The following is a 27,443-nucleotide window of genomic DNA, read 5'->3' on the forward strand; positions in this document are numbered from 1 at the left end:
CATAGAACCTTGAACCCCAAACCCCTAAAATACTGAAATTCATGTAATTATACATGTTGTTGAAAATGCACTGGAATCAGTGGACCACTCAAGAGAAGTAATCAGTTGTGAGTAGGAGGTATTCATTTGAATAAACAATGAATGAAGAAAGAATACAATGTACACAGAGGACAGAATGGATTTTATTTTTGAAATTATAATTGAAGCTGAATTCTGGCAAAATGCAATGCTTTGTTTCATGTCAGATGCTGGCAAATGAGATGGAATACATTTGCATGCTCTTTTGTCAGGGAAATATGCCTGGCCATATAACCTGTGCCATATAATTTCAGAAAACATACATGTGATCATGAGAAGGAAATTTGTCTTAACATAATTTAATGTGTGTGTGTGTGTGTGTATGTGTGTGTGAGAGAGACAGAGACAGAGAGAGAGACAGAGAGAGAGAGAGAGAGAGAGAGAGAGGCATAGGGGGTGCATGTGTGAGTTGCTCACTTTGTCTATGAAGCCAGCTAATAATGTGCATCACCACTAGATGGCTCTATTAACTTCTTCATTTGAAATTGGCTCATTGAGAGAGATATTTGACAACATTGTTACATAAAGTAGCATATGGTATATTGCTTCATAATAGATTTAATACTTATTAAATGGGGGAAAGTGTTAATAAGATGCCACCTCATGGCATGCTCTGAAATGCATCATTACAATCACCATTAAAAGTGCATGTAGCAATTACAAAGCTTTTAGTCTCTTGTAATTGGCCACATGCATGCAAAATATCCCTTTCCCATTAGCTATAGATGTAATATATTTGTGAGGTGGTTACAAGACCAGATTTGAACAATTTGCTACTGCTCCTTTAAAAGGTGGATTTGTGGAGTTACAGCTCCACCTTGCCTGCCACAGATGTTTGGCTCCGTGCTGTTTTACGCACTTTCACTGGCTGCAGTCTGAGGGGACTCTGTCCTTGTCCCTTGTTCTCTTTCCCTCCCTGTGTCGCTTGTTCTCTCTGTTTACTGCTCTCCTCTCTCTCCCTTCCTCTCTCTCTCTTTCCTAATTTCCATGTGGATGGATACAGAGCTCTTTCCCAAGGCAAACTTCAGCTCTTCTCTGCCAGCACTGCACTGGATGCATCTTTCCTAGAAATCCTTTTGGGCTAGGATTTGTTCCTCTCTGGATTGCAGTGGGTGGGTAAAGTGTTAGGGTAGTGGGTGGCGTGGGGAGAGTGGGGGGGTAGGTGCCATGGCTCTGAAGGAGAGCATCCTGCCCATAAGTGAGGTGTCCAGCCGTAGCCTTTTCCCCGAGGTGGTGGAGCTCAATGTAGGGGGCCAGGTGTACATGACACAACTCTCTACACTGGTCAGCATCCCCGACACCACCCTGCACACCATGTTCGCCCGCTGCCCGTCGCGAGAGCTCCCTCGAGACAGCAGGGGCCGCATCTTCATCGACCGAGATGGCTTCCTCTTCCGATACGTGCTGGACTTCCTGCGTGACCGGCAGCTGGTCCTGCCCGAGCACTTCCCCGAGAAGGAGCGGCTCCAGCGTGAGGCAGAGCACTTCCAGCTGGGGGAGCTGCTGAGGCAGCTGGCCCCCCGTGTGGCCAAGCAGGGCTCGCTCAACGACGAGGGCTGCCAGAGTGACATCGAGGATGGCTCGCAGAGCAGTGACTTGGCCCGTGCCAACACCAACTGCAACTCTAACGCTGGGGCCACCACGGCTAACAAGAGGTCGGGATTTATCACCGTGGGCTACCGGGGCTCCTACACCCTGGTCAGTGACAACCAGGCGGACGCCAAGTTTCAGCGGGTGGCACGCATCATGGTGTGTGGCTGGATTGCTCTCGCCAAGGAGGTCTTCAGAGACATGCTCAACGAGAGCCGGGACTCTGACCGGCCCCCGGAGAAGTACACGTCCCGTTTCTACTTGAAGTTCACTCACCTGGAGCAAGCCTTCGACAGGCTCTCAGAAGCTGGGTTCCACATGGTGGCTTGCAACTCTACTGGCACGGCCACTTTCGTCAACCAGTACAGGGACGACAAGATCTGGAGTAGCTATACTGAGTACATCTTCTTTAGTAAGTACACAAAAGTCCTCACTCTCATACTTTTTGTGTGCCTGTTCATTCTTCCCACTTCTCTCTTGCCCCCCTCTTTTTCCCCCAATCTTTCTAAATAAAAAGGTATTGAATGCAAAATGGCTAATTAAACAAAATCTTTCTAATTCTCTGTCTCTTATCCTCTCCACTTGCAACCTTCCCTCGCTTCATCCTTATTACCCCCATCCCATCCTTATCTTCTTCAAAGGTATTGCTTAATTTTACTCTGAAGGTAAAATGAATGAGAGTTTCAACAATTCCATCAAATTACTCATCCTCTCTCGTCTCTCCCACCGTCTCTCCTCATCTTTGCTTCTCTCTCCCCTATACAGTTCAGTCATAGACAGACTGCTCAGTTAATGATTCAAAAGGTTTGTGGGGATTTATCAACAAAATTGAGTACTGTATTTATAAAATGGAGTAGACTGTATCTTGAAGACAGGTGACTGTTGCTTAATTAGTTCCAAGCTCAAACAAACTGTTTCCTGGGATTTTCTTCAGCACACATTAATGTTTAAATTCCAGTGCTTCAATTTCAATTTGAAATATATTCTGGCAGATTAAAGGTACAATAGGTAAGAGCTTTGTGTTAAAACATTGTTACAAGATCTTTGTAAATCCCTTCCAATCATTGAAAAAGGCTCACTGTGTTTATAGTCCTTAAATTTGGGTTTCAAAATATTCAGTTGACGGGCCGGCATTATTGTACATTATATGGCTGTACAATAATTCAAGCTCATTGGTTCTCCTTTTTTACGGCGGACGGAATCCATCCAAACAAGCTGGGCTCACGTGTGCTTGCTGCAAACATTCTACATGCTGTGCACTGTGCCAATGATTATGCCCCACGTGACTGACAATCAAATCGGGACAATCCTTTCCCTTCTGGCTGTGAAGCTGTTCTAAGTGTCTACTCCGTTATTCCTGCGCTGATTACCTCTAGGCGAAACACTCACTTTTCAGCACGTTCTGTTTTTAAATCAAGCCTAATATCTATTCCCCAGGGACAGCCTGAAAAGCAGGCGTCACAAAATCCTGACACTAAAATTATAAAAGCTGCACTGCTCAATGTGAGATCACTGTCAAATAAATCTCTCCTAATCAGTGACCTGATTACTAGCCATAAATTGGATATCATGTTCCTCACTGAAACCTGGCTTGATCTGAATAACAGAGTGACTGTTCTGACTGAGTCAGCTCCGCCAAATTTTAGCTTCATTGATGCCCCCAGAGTTGATAAGAAAGGGGGGGGAGTAGCTGTTATCTTTTCAGACGTGTTTCAATGTAAGCATGTATCATTTGGAGACTTCTCCTTGTTCGAATATCTTGCTGCTGTTCTGAAATGTTTTCCTATTGTTTTACTCCTGATTATATACAGACCACCAAAGTACTCTAATAGCTTCTTTGATGAATTTGCTGAACTACTGTCCATAATCTCCATGGAACATGACTGTATATCTATTGCAGGAGATTTCAACATTCACATAGACAACCCCAATGATAACATTGCCAAAGAACTGAATAACTTACTTGACACTTTTGGTCTCTCACAGCACGTCTCAGGGCCCACCCACAACCGGGGCCATACAGTGGATTTATTTATCACAAGGGGTTTTAAGTCATCGTTTGTATCGGCTATTGATGTCGCTCTGTCTGACCATCTCTGCATCTTTCTTGAAATGAAGATCACCCCTGACACTCTTATTAGATCGCAAACCGTTAAAAAGCGACACATTAATGAGAGTACCAGTTTATGGAGACTATTTCCCTGACACCTACCTTCTCCTCAGCCTCTGTTAATGATCTCCTAGACAATTTAAATTCAAAAATCTTGAATGTTATTGATATTGTTGCACCTGTTAGGTTGAAATCAATCTCTGGTAAGAAAAAAGCACCGTGGAGGAATGCTGCTTCCGTAAAGCCAAGAAAAAAGAGTGTAGAAAAGCTGAGCGTAAATGGCGAAAAACTAAACTTCACATTTTCTATGACATCTACAAAGAAAGTCTTCACTCCTATAATCTAGAATTGAAAAGTTCCAGACAATCCTTCTTCTCTGACATTATTAACAAAAACATTAATGATGCTCGCACTCTATTCGCCACTGTTGATAGGCTGATTAACCCCCCTCCACAAACAGCTCCTGAATTTCTTTCCGCTGTCAAATGCAATGAGTTTGCTGTCTTCTTTAGAGATAAAATTAAAAACATCAGACAAAGTATTAGTGGTTCCACATTAAAAAAAGATGTAACACCACTGCACCTGCAGAAAAGTAGCTCAATAAGCATGACCCAGTTTAGTGCCATTGACCACAAAACTCTTGAGGAAACTGTACAAGGCCTTAAGTCATCATCGTGTTGCCTTGACACCCTGCCAACAAGCTTTCTTAAAAGTGTTTACAGCTGCTTGGCGACCGACTTACTGCAAATAGCTCCCTCCTAACCGGCATTTTTTCAAAGTCCTTGAAAACTGCAGTTATTAAACCCCTACTAAAAAAGCGTAGCCTTGACACTTCTGTAATTAGCAACTACAGACCAATATCAAATCTTCCCTTTATAAGCAAAGTAATTGAAAAAGCTGTCTACCAACAACTTAACAACTTCTTAACCTCAAACGATCTCCTAGATAAACTCCAGTCAGGTTTTCGACCCCATCACAGCACCGAAACGGCGCTCACTAAGGTTATAAATGACATTAGTATGAACACTGACTCAGGCAAAACTTCAATTCTAGTGTTACTGGATCTTAGCGCTGCCTTTGATACTGTTGACCACTTAATACTACTGGACAGACTGGAAAACTGGGTTGGGCTATCGGGCACGGTCTTAGAGTGGTTCAGGTCCTATCTGGAAGACAGGAACTACTTTGTTTCCATTGGCAACTACACATCTGACCAAACTAGTATGACATGTGGGGTACCCCAAGGATCTATTTTAGGACCTGTTTTATTCAACCTTTATATGCTCCCACTAGGCCTAATTATGCAAAAAACAAAATAGCTTACCATAATTATGCAGATGACACCCAACTATACATAACTCTCTCATCAGGTGACTATGCTCCTATAGACTCACTGTGTCAGTGCATTGACCAAATAAATGACTGGATGTGCCAGAATTTCCTCCAACTAAACAAAGATAAAACAGAGATAATTGTCTTCGGTGCCAAAGAAGAAAGGCTTAAAGTTACTGTACACCTTGACTCCTTATCTCTTAAGCCAAAAAATCAAGTAAAAAATTTTGGCGTTATTATTGACTCTGATCTCAATTTTAACTCCCACATCAAGTCTATAAGAAAATCTGCATTTTATCATCTTAAAAATATTGCAAGAATTAGAGGCTATATGTCCAAACAAGACCTAGAGAAACTAATTCAATTCATTTCTAGCAGGTTAGACTACTGGAATAGTCTTTTCTCAGGCCTTCCCAAAAAAGCACTGAGACAACTACAGCTCATTCAGAACGCTGCTGCTAGAGTTCTAACAAGGACTAAGAAAGCTGAACATATTACACCAGTTCCCAGGTCCTTGCATTGGCTACCAGTGTGTCATAGAATAGACTTTAAAATACTGTTACTGGTCTATAAATCACTTAACGGTTTAGGCCCAAAATACATCTCTGAATTGCTTCTACACTATGAACCCTCTAGAGCCCTTAGGTCATCAGGGACCGGTCTACTAGCTGTTCCTAGGATCAAAACAAAACATGGGAAAGCTGCATTCTGCCACTATGCCACACATAACTGGAATAAACTCTCGGAAGATCTTAGATCTGCCCCAACTCTACTTATCTTTAAAAATAGACTAAAGACCTTTATGTTTACCTCTGCCTTTAACTGCTGCTAAACTACTGCACTCTGACGCAAAAATGCACTACTTTTACACTTTTTTTATATTTTTTATTGTCTTTTTTTTTTAGCTCATCTTATGTCTATTTTATATGTCTATTTTATGATTCTGTTCTCTATGCTCTTTTTCTCCCCCTATGCTATTTTCCTCTGTCATCATTTTTGTTTATGTAAAGCACTTTGAATTGCCTTGTGTATGAAATGTGCTATACAAATAAACTTGACTTGACTTGACTTGGTTGAAAATTGGTTCTAACTGCCACAGCCAATGGCATTTGAACGTCAGCACATTCAGAGGGTTGGATAAACAGTGTTGTGGTTTGAGCCTCTTTGTTGCTGCAATTCCTCTCTTGACTGTTAGAAGTCTGAAATTACCTATTGTACCTTTAAGTTTAAATTTGTTTCGAGAATCTGTAGCCTAACAGAGCCCAGTTCGCTTCCAGCTCATTTCAATTTTAGTACCGCTCATCTTATGTGTCTGGTTGCTCATCTAAATGGAATATCATCCAAAGTCAGGACCCATAGGAGAGACTAACCAAGTCATAAAGCAATATGAGCTGTCAAGGGCATCAGAACATCTACGTGTCATGAAGGGGGGACCCACACATACTTTGAACACTTCTCATTGAACACTTCTTTGAATCCACTCACATACATTGACTCATATGCACACATGCGCGAACACACACACACACATGAATGTTACATAGTGGCAGAAAAATGCATGCACATTGACAATGTTTTGATGGCAGGGGGGCATGGAACAGGATGGATTGGGTGCGTACAGCAACTGTGAGCTGGTTGTTGCATGAGGCATACTGCCTAGTGGGACTCGTTAGGAAATGTCTCGCTCTCACCCCACATAATATGATCTTCAGGACATGGAGGATGTATCTTCTCAGATCTCAGGGCACAACTCGCCTCAAACAAGGGTGACTTGCTGAAACATCTCTTCGGCAGCATATTTTATGGCTGAGCGTGCCAAATTGTTTTTATGGCGAAAAAAATTTATTTTATTATGAGTCAGTGCTAAGAACAACAAATCAAATGGCAATGCCAGAATGGAAAAGCCACAGGTTACAGCATTCCCAGGTTACTAGCTCTTTTTTTATGAGACTAAGTTGTCCGTTAAAACTGAATACAGACATCTTCAGAGCATTTGAGTGTATAACTGAATTTGTATAAATGCTTGGACAAACACTGTGAGCACGGTATTAGGTATATATTAGACTTATTCTTTTGACTTATTGGTCTTCTGCTGCTGTAAGCCTTAAGTGGTTTGATGCATTGTGTGCTCTTCTGCATATCACTGTTATGTGTAATGTGTGGTTATTTGCATTACTATCACCTTCCTCTCAGCTATGACCAGTCTGGCCCTTCTCCTCTAACGACCTTCATTATCAAAGCTTTTTTGCCCACAGAACTGCTGCTCACTGGATCTTTGTTTTTCGCAGCATTCTCTGCAAACTCTAGACACTGCTGTGTCTGAAAATCCCAGGAGGTCAGCAGTTTCTGATATATTCAAACCACCCTGTCTGGCATCAGCAATCACCCCACGGTCAAAGAATCTACACAGAAATGGTTCTGAGATGCTTTGGAACTTTGCAGCTTTACCTTTTTAGCAATGGCATCAAAAAGTGGAAAAAGAAGATCAAGACAGTTCTTAATTTCATTCCAGAAACAGAGGCTTTGCACATGGTGAAAACTCTGTTTAAGCAGCACAAGGGAAAAACAATGGCCAGTGTACAAGAAGTGTCTTCAGAAAATGAAAGAGAAGAAGACCAATAAACCACAAATTTATTTATTCAACATTAGATAAAAAAAAGGATTTTGTATCTTTTCCACAGGGGAATTTGAAAAATTTGAATAATGATACGATCCAAGTAGAAGATCCGTGTGGTCAAAGTCAAGCAGGTCACATCCGAGATAAATTGCGATGGTGGACCAAGAAGGAAAAAGAAAAGGGCATCAGACGAGTTAGGATCAGCTAACCATGGAACAGACAAGACCGCATGACCAGTCTGAAATGCCTGCAGCTTATTCCTACCACACAATGATGCTTGGAACATACCCTGTGGGTACTTGGGACAAAGGCATGGCACATATTATTCAGTTCTTTATTTATACATTCATTTATTCAGCTGCCAGCTAATATTTCCCCAGAGTGGTCTTGGAACAGTGGAATTGGTGGAGGTTAATAAAGGTCTTCCTTTATTAAGTAAATCACTTTGAAATTGTTAAAATATTTAATATAAATATATTATTATTATTATTATTATTATTATTATTATTATGAAGCACTGTTTTATCCATACTATCCATGAGAAGTCACAAACTTGACATGCCCACGTGACAACTTTCACACATATTACATTCCTTTTTATATCTTCGTGAAGTGAATATAAATCCATGAGTACAAAAAAAAAGTTCTGTTAATGGAAGTACAAGAAGGCAAAAACATACACCGATCAGGCGCAACATTAAAACCACCTGCTTAAACCAGTTTTTTCACGATTAAAAATGCTTTAAACTGTATAGACTTGTTTATAAACACTTAATAGTGCATTGTTTGATATTTAAATATCTTGGTACTACTGTTGTTCATGACAACGTATATCTTAACAGGTGCTCCGGGACCTGTAGAATTTTTACCTTTAGAAAAAAAAAAAAAGATTTTTATTTATAAAAATTATTTTTTTATATTTAAAAATGCAAGGGATTTCACCACATGCAGTACCAAGTAATTCCAATGGAGGGAAGAAGGTTGAAACTGATGTAGGATTAGATGGGACCAAACTTAAATATGGATGGTCTTTATTTATTGTTAAATATGAAAACTTCTACAGGTCCTGGAGAATCTGTTAAGACGTAATCATGAACACCAGTACATACCAAGGTATTTAAATAGCAAAACAATGCACGTTTGATAAATGAGGCCCAATGTATTTATTAAACCTGTCAATAAAATGAGGCTATATCGTGAATTTGTGATGTTTGTAGACTAATTTTCGAACATTATGTCGGTTGATTTTGGCAACAGTGACCCTTTCATTGTAGCCTAATGTTTTATTAAACCTGTAGATAAATGTTTGTTGTGAGGACTCAAAGCTTATCAAGCAGTCACAGTTCAAATGATTTCATATTTGTGGACTCATTTTCAAACATTAGGTAGTTCATTTTGGCAACAAAGAAACTAGAGGAGACAACAAACTTTTATTGTTTATTTTTTACAGCAGGCTTAAGCAAGAAGCCTGAACAATAGGTAAGAATAGACATAAGAAAGTGCAAGATAAAGAGACATCTGGAACTACAAATGATTAGTTAACTTCATCCTTTTTATAAATCTAGGAAGCGTCACATGCCATAAGCCATGCTTATCTGTGCTTGTGTGCAGATAGCTTTCCCACTTGGACATACACTCATTGAGCACTTTATTAGGTATTTATTAGACTTATTTATTAGACTTAACCACTATCCACTTAGCGTTATGATGCATTGTTTGCTCAGAGATGCTCTTCTGCATACCACTTGTAAATGGTAAATGGTTGGCATTTATATAGCGCCTTTATCCAAAGCGCTATACAATTGATGCTTCTCATTCACCCATTCATACACACACTCACACACCGACGGTGATTGGCTGCCATGCAAGGCACCGACCAGCTCGTCAGGGGGGGATCAAACCGGCAAACCCTCCGACTGCCAGACGACTCTGCTCTTACTGCCTGAACCACATAGAAACACCTTACTGGGAACAATGTCGTAATGTGTGTAGTGATGGCCAGTTCGCGAACGAACAGATCTTTTTTCGAACTAATCTTTCCAATGAACGAACCGAGCCGAGACTTCTCCATGAAAGATTTGTTTGTTTGGCTCTGTCACAACAAATTCTATCCCCCTTACAAAACTTATCCCCTCCAGGGTCACGTTTCCGGTTCCGTCTCTGCAATGACGTCAATCATATTTGTTTACTGCTGTGTGTAATAGGCTCTGCATCGGCTTGCTAGCGATGCTTTTGTGAATATGTAGTGCTTCATATGTAATATCCTGATTATTTATATACATTGAACCACGATATAGGCTACATCTAGCTAGCTAGATAGAAAGATCCCTAGCTAGCTAGGAATGAAAAAATCTGGCTTATCTTCCTAGTTAGCAAGCGATCTATCCGTCTGGCTGTCTCGCTAGCTAGATGTTTCTTATTTTGCTAGCTAGGGAGCTAACTTAAATATATCTACCTATGTCATGCTTCTACTTCTCTACTTCTCTACATATATTTATTGCCGAATGGTTTGCTGTCCGTTTCACTAACTAGCTAGCGGTACTGATATTAGTCCACCGAGAGATGAGCACTAGCTATCTCTATCGCTATCTTAAACTGTAGGGAAATTTGTATGTTTCGCTAACTTACATACACCGGACTAAATAAATGCTTATTGACAGTAATGACTAAGCGTATGCTGTTCACATAAAGACACGCCAGCCAGTTGACGCTACCGTACGCATCAGGGGAATGTATCTTATAGATCGCATCATAGCAACCAACATCTTGGCAACCACGCCATCGACTTGACGCTAACTCATGAGATAGAATTTGGAATTTGTTGTGACAGCTCTCTCCACGTTCTTCCTTCACCTCCTTAGCAAAAGACAGTGATTTTAGTGACTTACACATTGTCCAATGGCTACTTATCAGGCCAGCATTATGTGAAGGCTGATAGGCTTACCGAAATGCCAATCAAACAACTGCGAAATGTATGACCTTACGTACCTACATCAGCGAGCCAAGGAGCCATTCTGAGCCAGTAAACGAAAAGTGACCGAAATGAGTGAACAAACGAAAGAGCCATTGAGCCGGTGAACTAGTTTGTGAACGTTGAGCCATTGAACAAGTGAGCCAAATGAGCCATTGAACGAGTAAACAAACAAGCCATTGAATGAATTAACGAACGAGCATGAGCTGGTGTTGAACTGAAAGACGTAATGCAATCAGCAGGCATTCCGGGGACCAGCAAGTGGTGTCAACGAATGCGGTCTAAAAGAGGGCTAATGATTATGGTTATTTAACCAATTACACTTGGTTGTGGTTTACACCTTATAATAAATTAATATTAAAAGGGGAATGTTAACTCAATTCCGCAGCGAGGCTGGGTGATATTCAGAAGGTGCAGTCGGCGGTTTACCAATAACGTTCAAAACGATAAACTGAGTGACATTGTGAGACTCATGCGCGTACTTTCCAGAAGTACAAGTGAACGAACAAGTGTGCCGAATGGACAATGAACTGAGTTACATATGAAACTCATGCGCATACTTTCCGGCAGTACAAGTGAACTAATGAGTGAGCCAAACAAACAAATCTTTTGAACGAACAGAGCCAGAAGATCAGGCTCAACGAAACGAGCGAACATTCCCATCATTAAATGTGTGGTAATTTGGATTACTGTCACCTTCCTGTCAGCTTTGACCAGTCCAGCCATTCTCCTCTGATTAAACAAGGCGTTTCTGTCTGCAGAACTGCTGCACACTGGCTATTTTTTGTTTTTGCACCATTCCTTGCAAACTCTAGAGCCTAGTGTGCATGAAAATACCAGGAGATCAGGAGTTTCTGAGATACTCAACCCACCCTGTCTGCCAGCACCTAATAAAGTGCTCACTAAGTGAAGCTTTTTACAGTTGTATCTCAACAGCTAACATTAGGTGAGCTAGAAATAGCCGTGACAAGTCGCTCTGTCATTTTTGCTCTGGCAATGTATAATTGTATGTTCCATGTGATTTTTAATGTATATTGGTGCCAGAATGGCAAAACCATGAGACTGGTGATTTTTGTGTGTCCTTCAGACATTATCTAACAGAGGCACTATTGGACTAATGTAGTTTGGAACCAAATTAAACTCGAGATGTGCATTTGATGTATAATATATGTATCCTTAAATATCTTGGAAATTAATGGGAATATGCTATGAACAAGCACACCATTTGGGAACAATCCTAACATTTTCCAGTTGGTTTGGTGTCAGAAACTGTGGGAGGAGTAGGCGGACAAAAAACGGTTTATAATAAATAAAACCTTTGGATAACAATAGTTTGTTGCTTCAAAATCACACTAATACGTTTTTTGCACCGGAAACAGGTACAGGTAGACAGATTTTAAAAAATTTGAGTTGTAACGTGTAATAATTAATTAGAGTCTTAATCGAGTGAAAAGTGTAAATGTTTTTGACAATGTCGATTATTAATTATTAAATGTGGCATTTATTTGCATGTGTTATTGTCTGTGGAAGTAGTTTCTTGAAGAACATTGATCAGCATTGCTTTATAGCAATTAAAAAAAGTATTTCAGAATAACATCATGTTAAAATAACTCAATTACTTTCTTCAAGAATGAGAAATGATTACTTTGAATGTTACAAAAGTATTGAATAATAATTGGTGTAGGCCTACTGAATAGGCCTAGCCCTAAATATAGTAATTCATTTATTTACGAAATTCACTGTGCCTCGCACCCTCCGTTATAGCAGTGGGTACAGCGGGTGACCTCTGCTGGTCACTTCAGGTAGCTGGAATGAGTTTCTGGCTGAGCTTCCACATAGCCAAGTGTTTATAAATGATATGAAACTAGAATATATCTTGAATAATAATAATAATAGCTAAAATGTATTACTACTACCCTATGCTACATATCACACCAACTAGTTCATGTTATTTTAATCTGAAGTTACAGGTCACCAAAAATGCTTCATTCTCCCAAATAACACGTTGCATAGACAAATGATACATGGACCCCGCTGTCTGTCCACCGTTAATTCTTCAATTCAAAAAGGAAAATGATAAAAGGAATTTTTAAAAATAAAAATTGGACCTTTTTTAAATTTAAATTTTAAACAATACAGCATGTTGTGTGCCTATGTACATGGATAAATACATGTTTGTGTGTATATATGTTTGGGGTGGGTCAATTAGCAAATTTATGGAGTGTTTTCATACTCAGCATATTGTGTATTCCACTGGATCTCCAAACTACTGTGCAACATTTTGTAATAGCACTGATAAGGAAAATGCGGTAATTCTCATCATTGAGAAGGCATATTCATCATATAACTGCATATTGGTGTTTTTAGTATTAAATGCTTTATAAAGTTTTTAGGCTTGTGTTTTATAATTATTCATTTTTATGTAAAAACTTTGTCGAATCTTTTGTGCCATCTGGGCTGCCTCATGGGAGTAGCCATACCGAATTTCCCAAAAAGTAATGTGTGTTTCTTAGCGAGGCGGTAGAAACACAAAGTGGCGCAGAGTTCCCCACACCCCACCCACTGGAATACTGAAACACACAAGATAAAGAAGAGAAAAGAGTACATGTTCACTCTTGAAGAGAGCTGGAATGCGCCTTTAAAAAGCAATTGTCAAACTTGAAATAAGTGAGTAGATAAAATAGCCAAATGTTTTGTTGTTGGGTTTCTGTGTCACTCAACAATTGTTTTTAAATTATTTCTAGCTAAGTAGCAGTACCAAACAGCTATTGTAACATACATTTCTTGTGTTTTTATTGTGAGTAGGCATGTCATGGTAAATTGATTGATTTTATTGTAAGGTGACTGAGACGGGTGCGTGGGGGGTTGGACCCAAAATGCACGACTCAGAAACAATGGTAAAATAAAGTCCCGTCAGGGCTTTATTCGGGACGAATCCCAGGAGCGTAGTCAAAACAAGCAAAGTCCATACACATAGATCCAGCCGAACAAACAGTAAACAAACAAAAAGCACGGTGCTGAGGGAAGAGGCAAACTCGTAGTCGGTAGACGTGCAGGGAGATCCGGTAGCAGGAGAGCTGTCAGCGGGGCAGAAGAACAGGCGGACGGCAGGCAGAGGCGTAGTCGTGGGCGAAGCGTAAGTCGAAACCATAAAACAATCAGCGAGGCAAAGGTACAAAACGGTAGGCAAGGACGTGGTCAAAAACAAGCGAGGGTCAACAAAACAGAAATCAATAAACAATGGTCGGTAACAGGCTTGGATCGTAACGTGTAATCAATAGTAAATAATGCTCAAGAGTTGCTTTGACGGACAAGAGGCAGACAATTTCGCAGTGAACAGTAGCGCGACTGGGATATAAATGCAGGTGTAGACAATTAGTTAGAGCGTAGCAAGGAAATGGAAAACAGGTGCGATGGATGACAAGTTAAACAAGGTAATTAGTAATCGTTAGGAATAAACCTATCCTGCCCTAGCATTAGTAAATTAGTAAATGACATGCACGAGAAACGTAAGGTAACATGAACACATGATTAGTTTGTTAGTTTCTACCCAATCCTGATCTAGCGTTAGTAGCTTTAGTAAATAGACAAATGGAAACAATTAGGGAGTGAATGACAGAAAGAGAGAGAGAGAAAAGGCGGAACGCAAGGTTTGCGGAAAGACATGTAAAAGTGTATGTTTAAACAGTAACCAGTCTCCGTAAAAATAAACATAAATCAAAACATAACACAAAACGAAACTAAGACGATAACCACTCAACATAACAAGGTAATATAATCGTGACGAAACATAACTAGACATGACGAGAAAATAAATCGTAACAAGAAATAAACTAAACAACATGACGAACCTAGACTAACATAATACATGATAAGACCATACAAGACTAAGACAAAATGAATAAACATAAAACATGGCGAGACAGACCTGAAACGTGACAGGACCCCCCCCTTAACGACCGACTCCTGCCGGTCCCTTGAATTTGTCAGGGTGGTCACGATGGAAGTCTCTGATGAGCGAATTGTCCAGAATGAGACTGGGAGCGACCCAGGAACGCTCCTCAGGACCATAGCCCTCCCAGTCAACCAAGTATTGCACCCCACGACCCCTCTTACGAATGTTCAAGAGTTTTTTAACAGTGAATGCAGGGTGGTTGTCAATAGTTGTCCGAAGTTTATCCTGGAATGTTCTGGATGATAGATGCACAGGCCATGTTCTATTAATTATTATTATTATTATTATTATTATCTTATTTAATTAATAATTTATCTATTTCCTTTGGCCTATATTATCTCTCAAAGGTCTTGGACCCTTAATTTATTTTCTTGTTCATGAGCTATGCAGACTGAGCTGTTTGTTTTTATGTTGCCACTTGATTTGTTCTGTCCTTTTTTGCCGTGTGTGTGTGTGTGTATGTGGTGCGTGCTATGGCTCTCCTGCCTTCCTCTCTCAGACCCTTCCCTTCCCCCATCCGCTATCACTCAACCCCCTTGATTGATAATTGATACAGCTAAAGGTCTAAAAATTATGCACTTGAATATAAGGAGCCTTCTCCCAAAAATTGACTTAATTCGAGTCTGGGTTGCTCAGCACAAACCTGATGTACTTACTTTTTCAGAAACATGGTTGCACAGCAAGATATGTGACAATGAGATCAAACTTGATAATTATATGTTATTCAGAACAGACAGGGGTACAAGAGGAGGAGGTGTGGCTATATATGTTTCCCTGCACTTTGTATCTGAACTTACCATTCCTAAAGTAATCCCGTCATTTTTTGAATGTCTTTTTGTTAAGTTAAAACTCCATGAAAATGAACATCTCACCATTGGTAGCATCTATAGACCTCCACCTGTCCATCCCGACTCAACTAAATGTATATTATCTACCCTCACCTCACTTGAACATCCAGGTGAAACGATTATCATGGGCGACTTCAACAGCAACTGGCTTGAGCGCTCTTCATCAAATGATAAAACCCTGTTTAAAAGTGTAAACCTGACCCAGTTGATCAATGAGCCTACCAGAGTCCACACCAGATCTAAGTCTTTATTAGACTGGATCCTTGTTACGCATCCTGACAGAATTAAAAACTCTGGTGTTTTGTCAGACTGCTTTAGTGATCACTCAGCTATCTTCTGTGTATGGAAGATTAAATATCTCAGTCTTCCTCCAAAATGCATTAGAGTTAGGCAATGCAAAAACATTCACTTCGATAATTTCACACATGATTTGATTTCAATAAACTGGGACAGGTTTTCACTTATACCTTATGTTGAAGATGCCTGGAATTATTTACATTCTGAACTCGCTAGAGTCATTGATGAACATGCCCCCTGGAGGGAAATCAGGGTCAAGGGTAAACACTTACCCTGGATCAGCTCTGACCTGATTAGTCTCTTTAAACAACGGGATAAAGCTTGGAGGATCTCCAGAGAAACCAAGGATCCTGCTGACTGGGACAAATATAGATCTCTAAAGAACATATGTACAACAAAAACACGCAATGCTAAATCAGACTTCTACAAAAAACAACTATCTGATGATATGCATAACCCTAAACGGTTCTAAAATGTTTTTAATCAGCATTTTTCCTCTATAGGTAGCTCTTGTGTATTTGATTCACCCATGGCATGAGATTCTTCTAGTAGCTCTATGTGTACAAGTTCATTTTCCTTTCGAAAGATTCTACCTGTCGAAGTCCAATGTGCAATCAATGCACTAAAAGATGACTGTGGAACTGGACCAGATGGCATTGAGAATAAATTTATCAAGTTAGCGGCTCATATCTTGATGTATCCACTCTGTGACTTATTTAACCTCTCATTGTCAACCTGTGCCCTCCCTTCCACCTGGAAATGTGCCATAGTTACTCCACTTCATAAGGGAGGTGACCCCCATGACATTAATAACTACCGTCCTATTTCTATCATAAATTCTATAGCCAAAATCTTTGAGAAACTAATCTTCAATCAATTATCACGCTATGTTACTTGTCCCCATGCCAGTCTGGTTTCAGGCCTAACATCTCAACAACAACAGCTCTCTTAAAATTTACAAACGACGTGTTTACTGCTTCTGAGAATGGCAAACCCACTGGTGTAATTTTTCTTGACTTAACCAAGACATTCGACATTGTTGATCACTATTTACTTCTTGATAAACTGTATTCCATTGGTGTCTCCCAGACTGCTGTCGAGAAGGGAGTACCACAAGGCTCATCATTAGGTCCACTCCTTTTCTCCATTTTTATTAATGACCTTCCTAAAATCTGCTCTGACTGTCAAGTACAACTATATGCCAACGACACTGCAATTTACACATCTAGCACTAACAGATCTGCAATTGAGAGATCCTTGCAACGTGAGTTTGCCTCTGTTCAGAAGTGGTTCTCACTCAACAAACTACTGCTCAACAAAAGGAAGCCATGTAGTATGTTGCTTGGTACCAGACACGGTCTGAGTGATGCCTCAGACCTGACTATTTCTTTTAATGATGGATCACCTCTTGAACATGTGACTTCTTATAAATACCTTGGACTTTGGATCGACCCAGTGCTTTCTTTTAAACAACATATTGAGACTATCACTAACAAACTAAGTCGAAATTTGGGCATACTGTATCGCTCCATAAATTGCTTTACTTTTCAGTTGAGAAAAAGAATCGTTACACAGTTGTTATTGCCAATATTGGATTATGCTGACATTGTTTATCAGAACACCTTCGAAACACATCTTCAACCCCTCAATGTTATTTACAATAGTCTCTGTCGATTTATTCTAAGGTGTCCCTATCAAACTCATCATTGCTCTATGTATGAAACTCTGAACTGGTTACCCCTCAATGCTCGAAGACATTACCATTGGCTCCAATGCACTTTCAAATGCATCCACTTTAACTATCCCTCTTACCTAAAGCATTATCTAGTACCACACATATCCTCATACTCTCTTAGACATATACAGCAACCTTTCTTATCTGTTCCCAAAACCAAGTAAGAAATTGGCAGACGCGCCTTCAAATTCAAAGCTCCCTTCGACTGGAACAATCTACCCGTCAACATCAGAACAATTATCTCACTAAGTATATTTAAGAACTCATTATTACCCTTTCTTAAAACGTCATGTTGCTGCTTCTAATGCTACTGTCTTCCTGCTCCTTTACCATTGCATCACTGTATTTGCTTGTTGGTTATTTTGTTACTATTATTATTATCATCATTATTACCATTATTATTATTATTATTATTACTACTACTGTCATTGTCATCAACACATTCTGTTGTACCTACCTCCTTCTTATTTTGTGTGGGTATTGCGGGTTTATGGGAACGATGTGCGGGCTGGATCGGTAAATGAGAGCCTCTGTGTATGTATGGTGTACGTGACTGTGTTTGTTGTACTGTACTATTGTATTGTATTGTACTGTATGTTCTGTGTTGGACCCCCTCGAAAACGAGATGGCTCATCTCAAGGGGTTATCCATTAATAAATTTGAAATTTAATGCGGGGGGGAGGTTGTGGGGGATCCGGGGGACATATGGGGTGAGAGGATACAGGCTTAATACAAGAAACATGGAAAGTGGGGTGAATCCTAAGTGAAGCAGGGAGTGACAGTTAAACAGAGGACGGGTTGATGATGCTGTGGATCTTAAAGGGACCAATAAAGCGGGGTTGCAGTTTGTGAGAGGTGGCTTGGAGGGGAATGTCCTTAGTGGACAGCCAGACGGAGTCACCTGGTTTGTAGGCCGGAGCTGGAGTGCGGTGGCGATCAGCAAAACGCCGATTACAGTCTGCCGTGCTTAACAGCGCGGCCTTGGCATCCCTCCAAACCTTGGCGCACCGTTTCATGTGGATGGCGAGGGAGGGAACAGCGATCTCGGCTTCCTGGTCAGGGAACAGTGGAGGTTGGTAGCCCAAGGAGACCTCAAACGGAGATTTCCCGGTGGCGGCGCAGGGTAAGGTGTTGTGTGCGTATTCCACCCAGGTAAGCATCTTGCTCCAGCCGGCTGGATTCTTGGCCGATTCGCAGCGTAGAGCGGCCCCCAGGTCCTGATTGGCCCTCTCCGTTTGGCCATTGGACTGAGGGTGGTAGCCCGAAGAGAGGCTAGCTGTGGCCCCGAGGGCCATGCAGAATGCCTTACAAACTTGGGAGATGAATTGGGGCCGCGGTCTGAAACGATGTCCGAGGGGAGTCCGTGGATGTGGAATACTTCTCTCACCAGAACCTCCGCGGTCTCTTGAGCGGTGGGCAATCCAGCCAGGGGGATGAAGTGTGCCGCTTTGCTGAATCGATCCACCACCGTCAGGATGGTGGTGTTACCCTCGGAAAGGAGAAGTCCGGTCACGAAATCCACTCCAATGTGGCTCCAGGGTCGGCTGGGCACCGGCAATAGTTGAAGCAGTCCAGCAGGGGCCTGGTGAGATGCCTTGCTTCTGGCGCATGTGGTACAAGCCTTGATGAAGCGTCTGGTGTCAGGGATCATGGAACTCCACCTGAATTTTCGCTTAAGTACCGCCAAGGTGCGGGTAAAGCCGGGATGGCAGGAAAGGAGGGATGAATGGGCCGATTGCAGCACCTGTGTCCGAGCGGCTGAGGGGATGTATAGGCGTAATCCGGGGTTGGACCTAGGATCGGGTTCCTCCCGTAGGGCCCTCTGGATCACCGACTCGATCTTCCATGTGAGAGACGCAATGGTGCAGGAGGCAGGAAGGATGTTCTCGGGAACCTCACGCTCGGAACAGGTGTTGAATTGACGGGACAGGGCGTCAGGCTTAACGTCCCGGGGGAGGAAAGGGAAGGAAATGAAGAGTTGGGTGTCATCAGCGTAGGAGTGATAAGAAAAGCCGTGGGAAGAGATAACAGAACCAAGAGACATGGTGTATAGCGAGAAGAGGAGAGGCCCAAGAACCGAGCCCTGCGGGACTCCAGTTCGTAGGGGTTGAGGGTCAGAGACTGCGCCCCTCCAAGTCACCTGGTAGGAGTGACCAGAGAGGTAGGAGGAAAACCAAGCGAGTGCAGAACCTGTGACACCCTTCCCAGACAGCGATGAGAGCAGAATCTCATGGTTGACTGTATCGAAGGCGGCTGATAGGTCTAGGAAGATGAGGACAGAGGAGAGGGATTTTGCTTTAGCAGAGTGGAGTGCCTCAGTGACCGCGAGCAGGGCGGTTTCAGTGGAGTGGCCACTCTTGAAGCCAGACTGGTTGGGGTCATGTAGATTGTTGTGGAGAAGAGAAGTGGACAGTTGGGAGCAGACCGCCCGTTCCAGGGTTTTAGCGAGAAAGGGAAGAAGAGAGACAGGCCGGTAGTTGTTCAGGGCAGAGGGGTCAAGAGTAGGTTTTTTGAGGAGGGGAGTGACTCTGGCCCTCTTCAGGGAAGAGGGCATGGTGCCGGAAGAGAGGGAGGTGTTGATTAGAGAGGAGAGAAAAGGGAGAATGTCCTCAGATATAGATTGTAGGAGGGGAGAGGGGATTGGGTCAAGAGGACAGGTGGATGGGCGGTGGGAAGTAAGGAGTTTTAGTATGTCGGCGTCAGAGAGGGGAGAAAAGGAGGTTAGGGAGTTGGGGAGGGTAGGAGGGTCAGCAGGGGTGGAGGGTTGGGAGAAGGAATTGCGAATAGCATCGACCTTCTTTTCAAAGAAGGAGACGAAGTCATCAGGTGTGAGTGATGAGGGGGGTGGGGGGGGAGGGGGGGCCAGAAGAGAGGAGAAAGTTGAAAACAGTTTGCGGGGATTAGAGGCGGCCGCGTTAATTTTCGAGTGAAAGAAGGAAGATTTAGCTAGAGAGACAGAGGAATGGAAAGATGATAGGAGGGCATGGAAGGAAGCCATATCACTGGGGAGACAGGACCTTTTCCATTTTCTCTCCGCCGCCCGCAGTTCGGTTCGGACAGCTCGTAGAGCATCAGAAAGCCAAGGACTGGGGGGGGAGGCCCGAGCTAGTTTGGTGGTGAGGGGACACAGAGAGTCAAAGGAAGATGAGAGGGAGGACATGAGAGTTGTAGCCGCATCATCGGGAGACAGTTGAGAGAAAAACTCCGCAGATGGTAGGGAGGAGAGGATTGTAGATGAGAGGGTGGAGGAAGACAGGTGGCATAGGTTCCGTCGACAGGTGACAGTGGATGGTGGGAGAGATGGATGGGTGTAAGAGGAGAGTGGAAGAGAGAAAGAGATGAAGGAGTGGTCAGATATATGGAGTGGTGTTACAGAGAGGTTGGTTGTTGTGCAGCTCCTTGTGAAGATGAGGTCAAGAAGGTTGCCTGCTTTGTGGGTGGGAGGGGAAAGAGTGAGGGTAAGGTCAAAAGAAGAGAGGAGGGAGAGAAAGGTAGACTGGGTGGACTCTGAATTGAGGTTGAAGTCACCCAGGAGGATCAGGGGGGTGTCATTGACAGGTGAGGAGTTGAGGAGGATGTCCATCTCATCCAAAAAGTTTCCCAGAGGACCCGGGGGGCGATAAACAACAATAACAAACAGTTTGCACGGCAGAGTAATAGAAACCGCATGAAATTCAAAAGAGGAGAAGGAGAGGGATGAGGAGAAGACACTAGATCTCCATGAGGATGAGATTAGGAGACCTGTGCCACCTCCTCTGCCAGATGATCTGGGTGTGTGGGAAAAAGAGAAGGCAGAGGAAAGGGCAGCCGGGGTGGCCGTGTTCTCTGGTGAGAGCCACGTTTCAGTTAAAGCAAGAAAGTCAAGGTTGAGGTGGGAGGCATAGGCAGATATGAAGTCTGCTTTCTGGACGGCGGACTGGCAGTTCCAGAGGCCACCAGCCACACAGAGATCAATACCAGGGGATCTGGGAGGGAAGATGAGGTTAGAGATATTCTGCCCATGTTGGCGGGAGGCGAACCTCCTACCTGACTGGGACCTGGGGAGAGGAGAGAGGACAGGGATGGGAAGGAAACACATGGAGGGAACTAGGGAGGACAAGGGGAATACTACACAGTGGAATGAGGGCAGGCAGCAAAAACAAAATCAAACATCAGGCTCTCGGACAGCCTGGATGGACACCCGTAGATAGACACCCCTGACTTTGTACACCTGCGACTTCGTACGCCGAGGCAAGTAGCCGAGGCTGCCGCACACAGCTGCCACTGGTGCGCTACACAACTGCTTAAATAACACTGACGCCGAATACAGAAAATGCAACCAACCCACTGCAGAACAATAATGCACACTGAAGTGAGTTCAGGTGTGCCCGTACTAATAGCCTGAGCAGGGTGCAAAGTATTGGCTCCTCCTACAACAAAAGCTGTGGCCTGCCAGCCAGTAAAACAATAGCCTAACTTAATAGCCTAGCTTACCTGAGAGAAACAAACACCTAACCCAGTTTCACTGAATCTAAATAAACACCACTTGTAATAGCTAACAAACAAGTACACAACAGAACACTATAATGACAACTAAACTGAATTTAGAATCAGCAAGCAAACAAATAATACTTAACTAATCCAGGAGAAAATGCAACCAACCCACTGCAGAACAATAATGCACACTGAAGTGAGTTCAGGAGTGTCAGTACTAATAGCCTGAGCAGGGTGCAAAGTATTGGCTCCTCCTACAACAAAAGCTGTGGCCTGCCAGCCAGTAAAACAATAGCCTAACTTAATAGCCTAGCTTACCTGAGAGAAACAAACACCTAACCCAGTTTCACTGAATCTAAATAAACACCACTTGTAATAGCTAACAAACAAACAAGTACACAACAGAACACTATAATGACAACTAAACTGCACTGTTCTGTAACTCCGCCTCCCTATGCTATCCCTGATTACTCGTTTAGTTTCAGCAAAGTGTTCGCACCTGTCTCTAACTATCACTACGTCTTCAAACTATGCAAATGTCTACTCCCTAATCCGGAGCCGTATGTTTTACATGTTTTGTTTCGTGCATCCAGTCCGCGTTTTCGTCTCCCTCCCGTTATTATGTTATTACCCTATTATGTTTCCCCACCTGTTGTCTATTTGTTTAGCCCACCTTTTCCTCTGCCCCGCCTAGATTGTCACCTTCCCTCTTGTATTTAAACCTCAGTCTCAGTATGCTTCTTTGTCAGAACGTTGATCTTAGTAAGTGCCGATTGTGTGTAAGCCTTATTATTGAGATTCATGCTAGACACCCCCTTTGCCTTGACTTCTGTACCTGCCTTGCCCTCTTGTTTTGTTTGCTCATCTGATCTTCTGGTTTTTCGAGGTGTTGTTTTGTATTTTTTTGACTACGAGTTTGTTTTTGCCCTTTTGTACCTTCGCCCTGTGATTTCCTGGATTTTGACCTCTCGCTTGTTTTTTCGACTATTCTTTTGCTTTTCGTTCTTGGCTTTGTACTGGATCTCTTGGCTTTTGACCCCTGAACATTAAAACTTCGATTTTTGGATTATCCTGTGGTGTGCGTCTGGGTTCTCTGCACCTTGCATAACAAAGTCAACATCTTGAACTCTTGGTTATGTTCCTCAAAACATTCCTGAATAATGTTTGCAGTGTAGCAGGGAGCATTATCCTTCTGAAAGAGGCCACTGCCATCAGGGAATATCGTTGCCATGAAGGGGTGTACTTGGTCTGCAGCAATGTTTAGGTAGGTTGTACGTGTCAAAGTAACATTCACATGAATTCCAGGACCTAAGGATTCCCAACAGAACTTCACCCAGAGCATCAAGCTGCTATGCACTGTGTGTTCTGGCATCTTTTTATTATAACCAGCATTAACTTTAACATGCTACAGTAGCTCTTCTGCAGGATCGGACCAGATGCGCTAGCCTTCGCTCCCCACTTGCATCAATGAGTCTTGGGTCCTTCCTTGGACCACTTTGGGTAGGTGCTAACCACTGCATACTGGGAACACCCCACAAGGCCTGCCGTATATTGGAGATGCTCTGACTCATCTAGCCCATTTTTCCCATGCTTCCAACACATAAACTTCAAACTGCTTTAAACTGCTGCCTGATATATCCCACCCCTCGGCAGGTGCCATTGTAATGAGATGATCAATGTTATTCACTTCACCTGTCAGTGGTTTTAATGTTGTGGCTGATCGGTGTACACTCACCAAGCACTTTATTCTGAAAATGTTTACATAATTGCATGACTAAGTTTGTGTAATAATCTAATCAGCCAATTGTGTGGCAGCAGTGACTTTGACCGTGGAATTGTTGGATGCACACTTGTTCCTAGAGTTTGCAAAGAATGGTGCAAAAAAGTAAAAAAAAATCAACTGGGCAGCAGTTCTGCATACAGAAACGCCTTGTTAATGAGAGACGTCAGAGGAGAATGGCCAGACTGGTCAAAGCTGACAGGAAGGTGACAGTAACGCAAATAACCACATATTACAACAGTGGTATGCAGAAGAGCATCTCTGAACACACAATGCATCATAACTCTAAGTGGATAGGCTACAGCAGTAGAAGTCTATATAATAAGTCTAATAAATACCAAATAATGTGCTCACTGAGTGTATTTATTTAACAGGCATGTCTCAACTGCACAGAAGCAATGAGTGGTCTTGATTTATCTCTGTCTCTTGTTTTTGTCTCTTGTCTTTCATGTGGTGAACTGAATAAACACAAGTGCTGTGTTTAAATAGTTTGTTAAATGGGAGTGTTTAATTGATTACAGCTTGCATTTCAATTATTCGTTAATTGGACAATTTGGCTCAACATGGAGGGAAATGTACAATATTCACATAGCATTCTCATGTGATTTCAGATGCCCCCATGTTCACGTGCGCATTAATAAAACCACTATGTAGCACAGAGCGCGTTTGAGCGGTGGTCTGGTTTGGTTGAAACGGAAACTCATTATTCGATACCAAACTTGCACAGCGCCGACTGTTTTTATTGTCACACCTCCTATTGTGCAAGCCCAACCCGTATTGACGCGAACGCCTTTATACCCACCACGAAAATGGGCGCAAGCTCAAAATATTGTGTCGTTTAGTGCCACCACAAAAATGTCTTGTGGAATGATAAATCAAATTCATAATACACTCTTTAACAACATAGACCATAATGTTTGTTGCACCTGCTAAATCAAGAGAAGTGCAATAGGAAATGTTGAAATGATTTATCATTCTGGTCAGTTTATTTTCATGTCAACTTGTCATAATATGAGATGCTGTGTACCGTATTTTCCGGACTATAAGGCGCACTTAAAAACCTTTAATTTTCTCAAAAACCGACAGTGCGCCTTATAGTCCGGTGCGCCTTATATATGGATCAAATTGTTAATTGGTTGATCCATAGTGGTTGTACACGGCGCTCTGTCAAAATGTTTCAGTACGGCTGGTAAACTACAAATGCGCACCGTTTGCAGCATTACGGTAGTCAGGTGGGGTCGCCAAATACCGGTAGGTACTGTGCTTACCCATACACCACTTGTAAATAAAGACCCCAAAATGGCACCTTTGAAGAGACACGCTTACGACGCAGAGTTCAAACTCAAGGCTATCAGTCACGCAGTAGAACATGGGAATAGAGCAGCAGCGAGAGAATTCAACATTAATGAATCAATGGTACGGAAATGGAGGAAGCAAGAAGACCTGCGCCAAGTAAAAAGAATAAAAAGAGTTTGCGAGGGCACAAAGCGAGATGGCCACAGTTGGAGGACCAACTCGAACAGTGGGTTGTTGAACAGAGAGCAGCAAGTAGAAGCGTCTCTACAGTCACTGTTCGAATGAAGGCAGCAGCGCTAGCACAGGACATGAACATCAATGACTTTCGAGGCGGTCCTTCTTGGTGCTTTCGTGTAAACCCTGGGTATATAGAGGGAAACATGGAATGGTTCGAGGAGACTCGATAATACGACCTCTTGCACACCATTCGCGTATAGCTATTCATATTGCACCTTTCCACGTAATTATATTTCTGCTCTGCACAATGTTGAATAAATTGTATTAATTTGAACCTGCATACTCTTGACTCGCACCACTGCACACTTAGCAGTTTAGAGTCCTAGCAGACATAGGCAACCTAGGACGCCTGCACCCCATTGTCACTCGCCTATACACCAGTACCGTTGTTTGCTAACCCCGTTTCATGTATGTGGCTAACTCGGTTAACCAGATTAATTTGTCGCAGTTTTGGGATGAAGTCAGGATTTAAGGTTTCACAAAGCAAGTTCACAGTTTATGCAGACTTAATAGTTCATTGCCTGCATAAAATGCAAAAGGCAAAGTACAGGTAAATTTCACATAACTTGCAAGAGGGTTTCACAATGGCGGTAGATTATTTAGCTACGTATAGGCTTAATCAAATATTTTAATAGCGTTCCCAAATGTCATGTGAGGTGTAACACTAACTTGTAGTCTCCACCTTGGTGAATAAGCTGAACTGCAATACCTGTTTGCAATAGGTTTTTATATTTGACTTTGACCTGCTTCCAGTACAGTACGTGTTATACGTAAGGCAAAGCAAAGCAATGTAAGTTGCGTGTGAGTTTTTGTGAATGCACTAACTACGCGATATGCGTAAGTGTCACAAGTGTTATAGGCAAAGCAACGTAAGTTGCTTGTGAGTTGTTGTGAATGCCTTTCTTTTACGAGTTTACTGATTTAGGGAAAAGTTTACCTCCACGTTTGGGAGAACAAGTGAATAGTATGCACATTAACGTTTGAACAACGTTGAGTTTTTGCACTGCTGGTTTGTATTGTATTAATACATTTTGACTGACTGAGTTACGGTATCTGACTGTTTTGTTGACTTAGCGCCTTATAATGTGTGCGCCTTATAGTCCGGTGCGTCTTATATATGGAAAAAATTCTAAAATAGGCCATTCATTGACGGTGCGCCTTATAGTTCGGTGCGCCTTATCGTCCGGAAAATACGGTAAATAAATGTTTAATTGGGTCAGTAAATTTAATTTGCGTTACTATAAAAGAGTAATTGTATTTTAACTAAAGCACAATTATAACACATTGTGAAAGGGGTCAAATTAGTTTTAACTGAGTGATGATATTCTCTGTTGGTGAAAGAATGCTTTTCTGTAAAGTAACCTTTAATGGTATATATTGAGCCTCGATTGGATAGGTTATCTTCTTGTAATGAAAGCCTCTACATTATAGATTTGTCTAATAATTTAAATGTTCTTTTTGGCATATATGGGAACATGCCTTTGTAACACATTATGCTTATTTCTCTCTGCCAAAAACTGCAGATATTCTAAATATGCGACTGATTAAGGGCATTTTCACAACTGCTGTCAATAAATATGAGCAAAAAGCATGTGGTGTGTAAGGTGTGTAAGCGGAAAAATGGTGGCCGTATGGTAAGATTATAGCAGGTCACACATCTACTGCATTGGTTTTTCTATTCTTTGTACCTCCGTTTGATGCAGTTTTTGCTATTATAGGAACTGTAGGCGGGGTGAGGGGAATGGGACAGACAAATTCCCAAAGTCAGGGTGTCCAAACCCAGGCAGAAAATCACTCTGGGTCAGATCTGCCCCAATTCTGGCCTGAAGTCAGCCGGTACTGGCACAGATCCGGTCCGGAGTCAATTGCAAACTGGAAATGCTTTGCACCCTCAGTTCACAGTTGGGCATTGCTGCAAAAGAGAATGTTTGCTCAGTCAACTTACCCTGTATAAATAAAGGTTACAACATGATCGAGAATTTGTAGTGCTCATGAAAGAAATGGCCCAAGGGCCAATATTTTCCAGCACAATGGCTTCTGGGTGTTCATTACATATTACATGCTCCCTTTTTTCAGTATTGTAATACAATGCCCCCAGAAATTCCTCATTTACAAATGCCCTCC

General features: G+C 42.2%; 1 protein-coding gene across 2 annotated transcripts in view; it reads left to right on the forward strand.

The window, feature by feature from the left end:
• Positions 1–1,245: 1,245 nt before the first annotated feature.
• LOC133135315 (BTB/POZ domain-containing protein KCTD8-like) overlaps positions 1,246–27,443 on the forward strand; it is a 59,596-nt gene continuing 33,398 nt past the window's right edge. For both annotated transcript variants that reach the window (XM_061252224.1, XM_061252225.1), the window contains exon 1: positions 1,246–2,080. In XM_061252224.1, the coding sequence (XP_061108208.1) occupies positions 1,246–2,080 (835 nt within the window). The remainder of the gene's footprint in view (positions 2,081–27,443) is intronic.

The sequence above is a fragment of the Conger conger genome, chromosome 8 (assembly GCF_963514075.1).
Source record: "Conger conger chromosome 8, fConCon1.1, whole genome shotgun sequence".
NCBI lineage: Eukaryota > Metazoa > Chordata > Actinopteri > Anguilliformes > Congridae > Conger > Conger conger.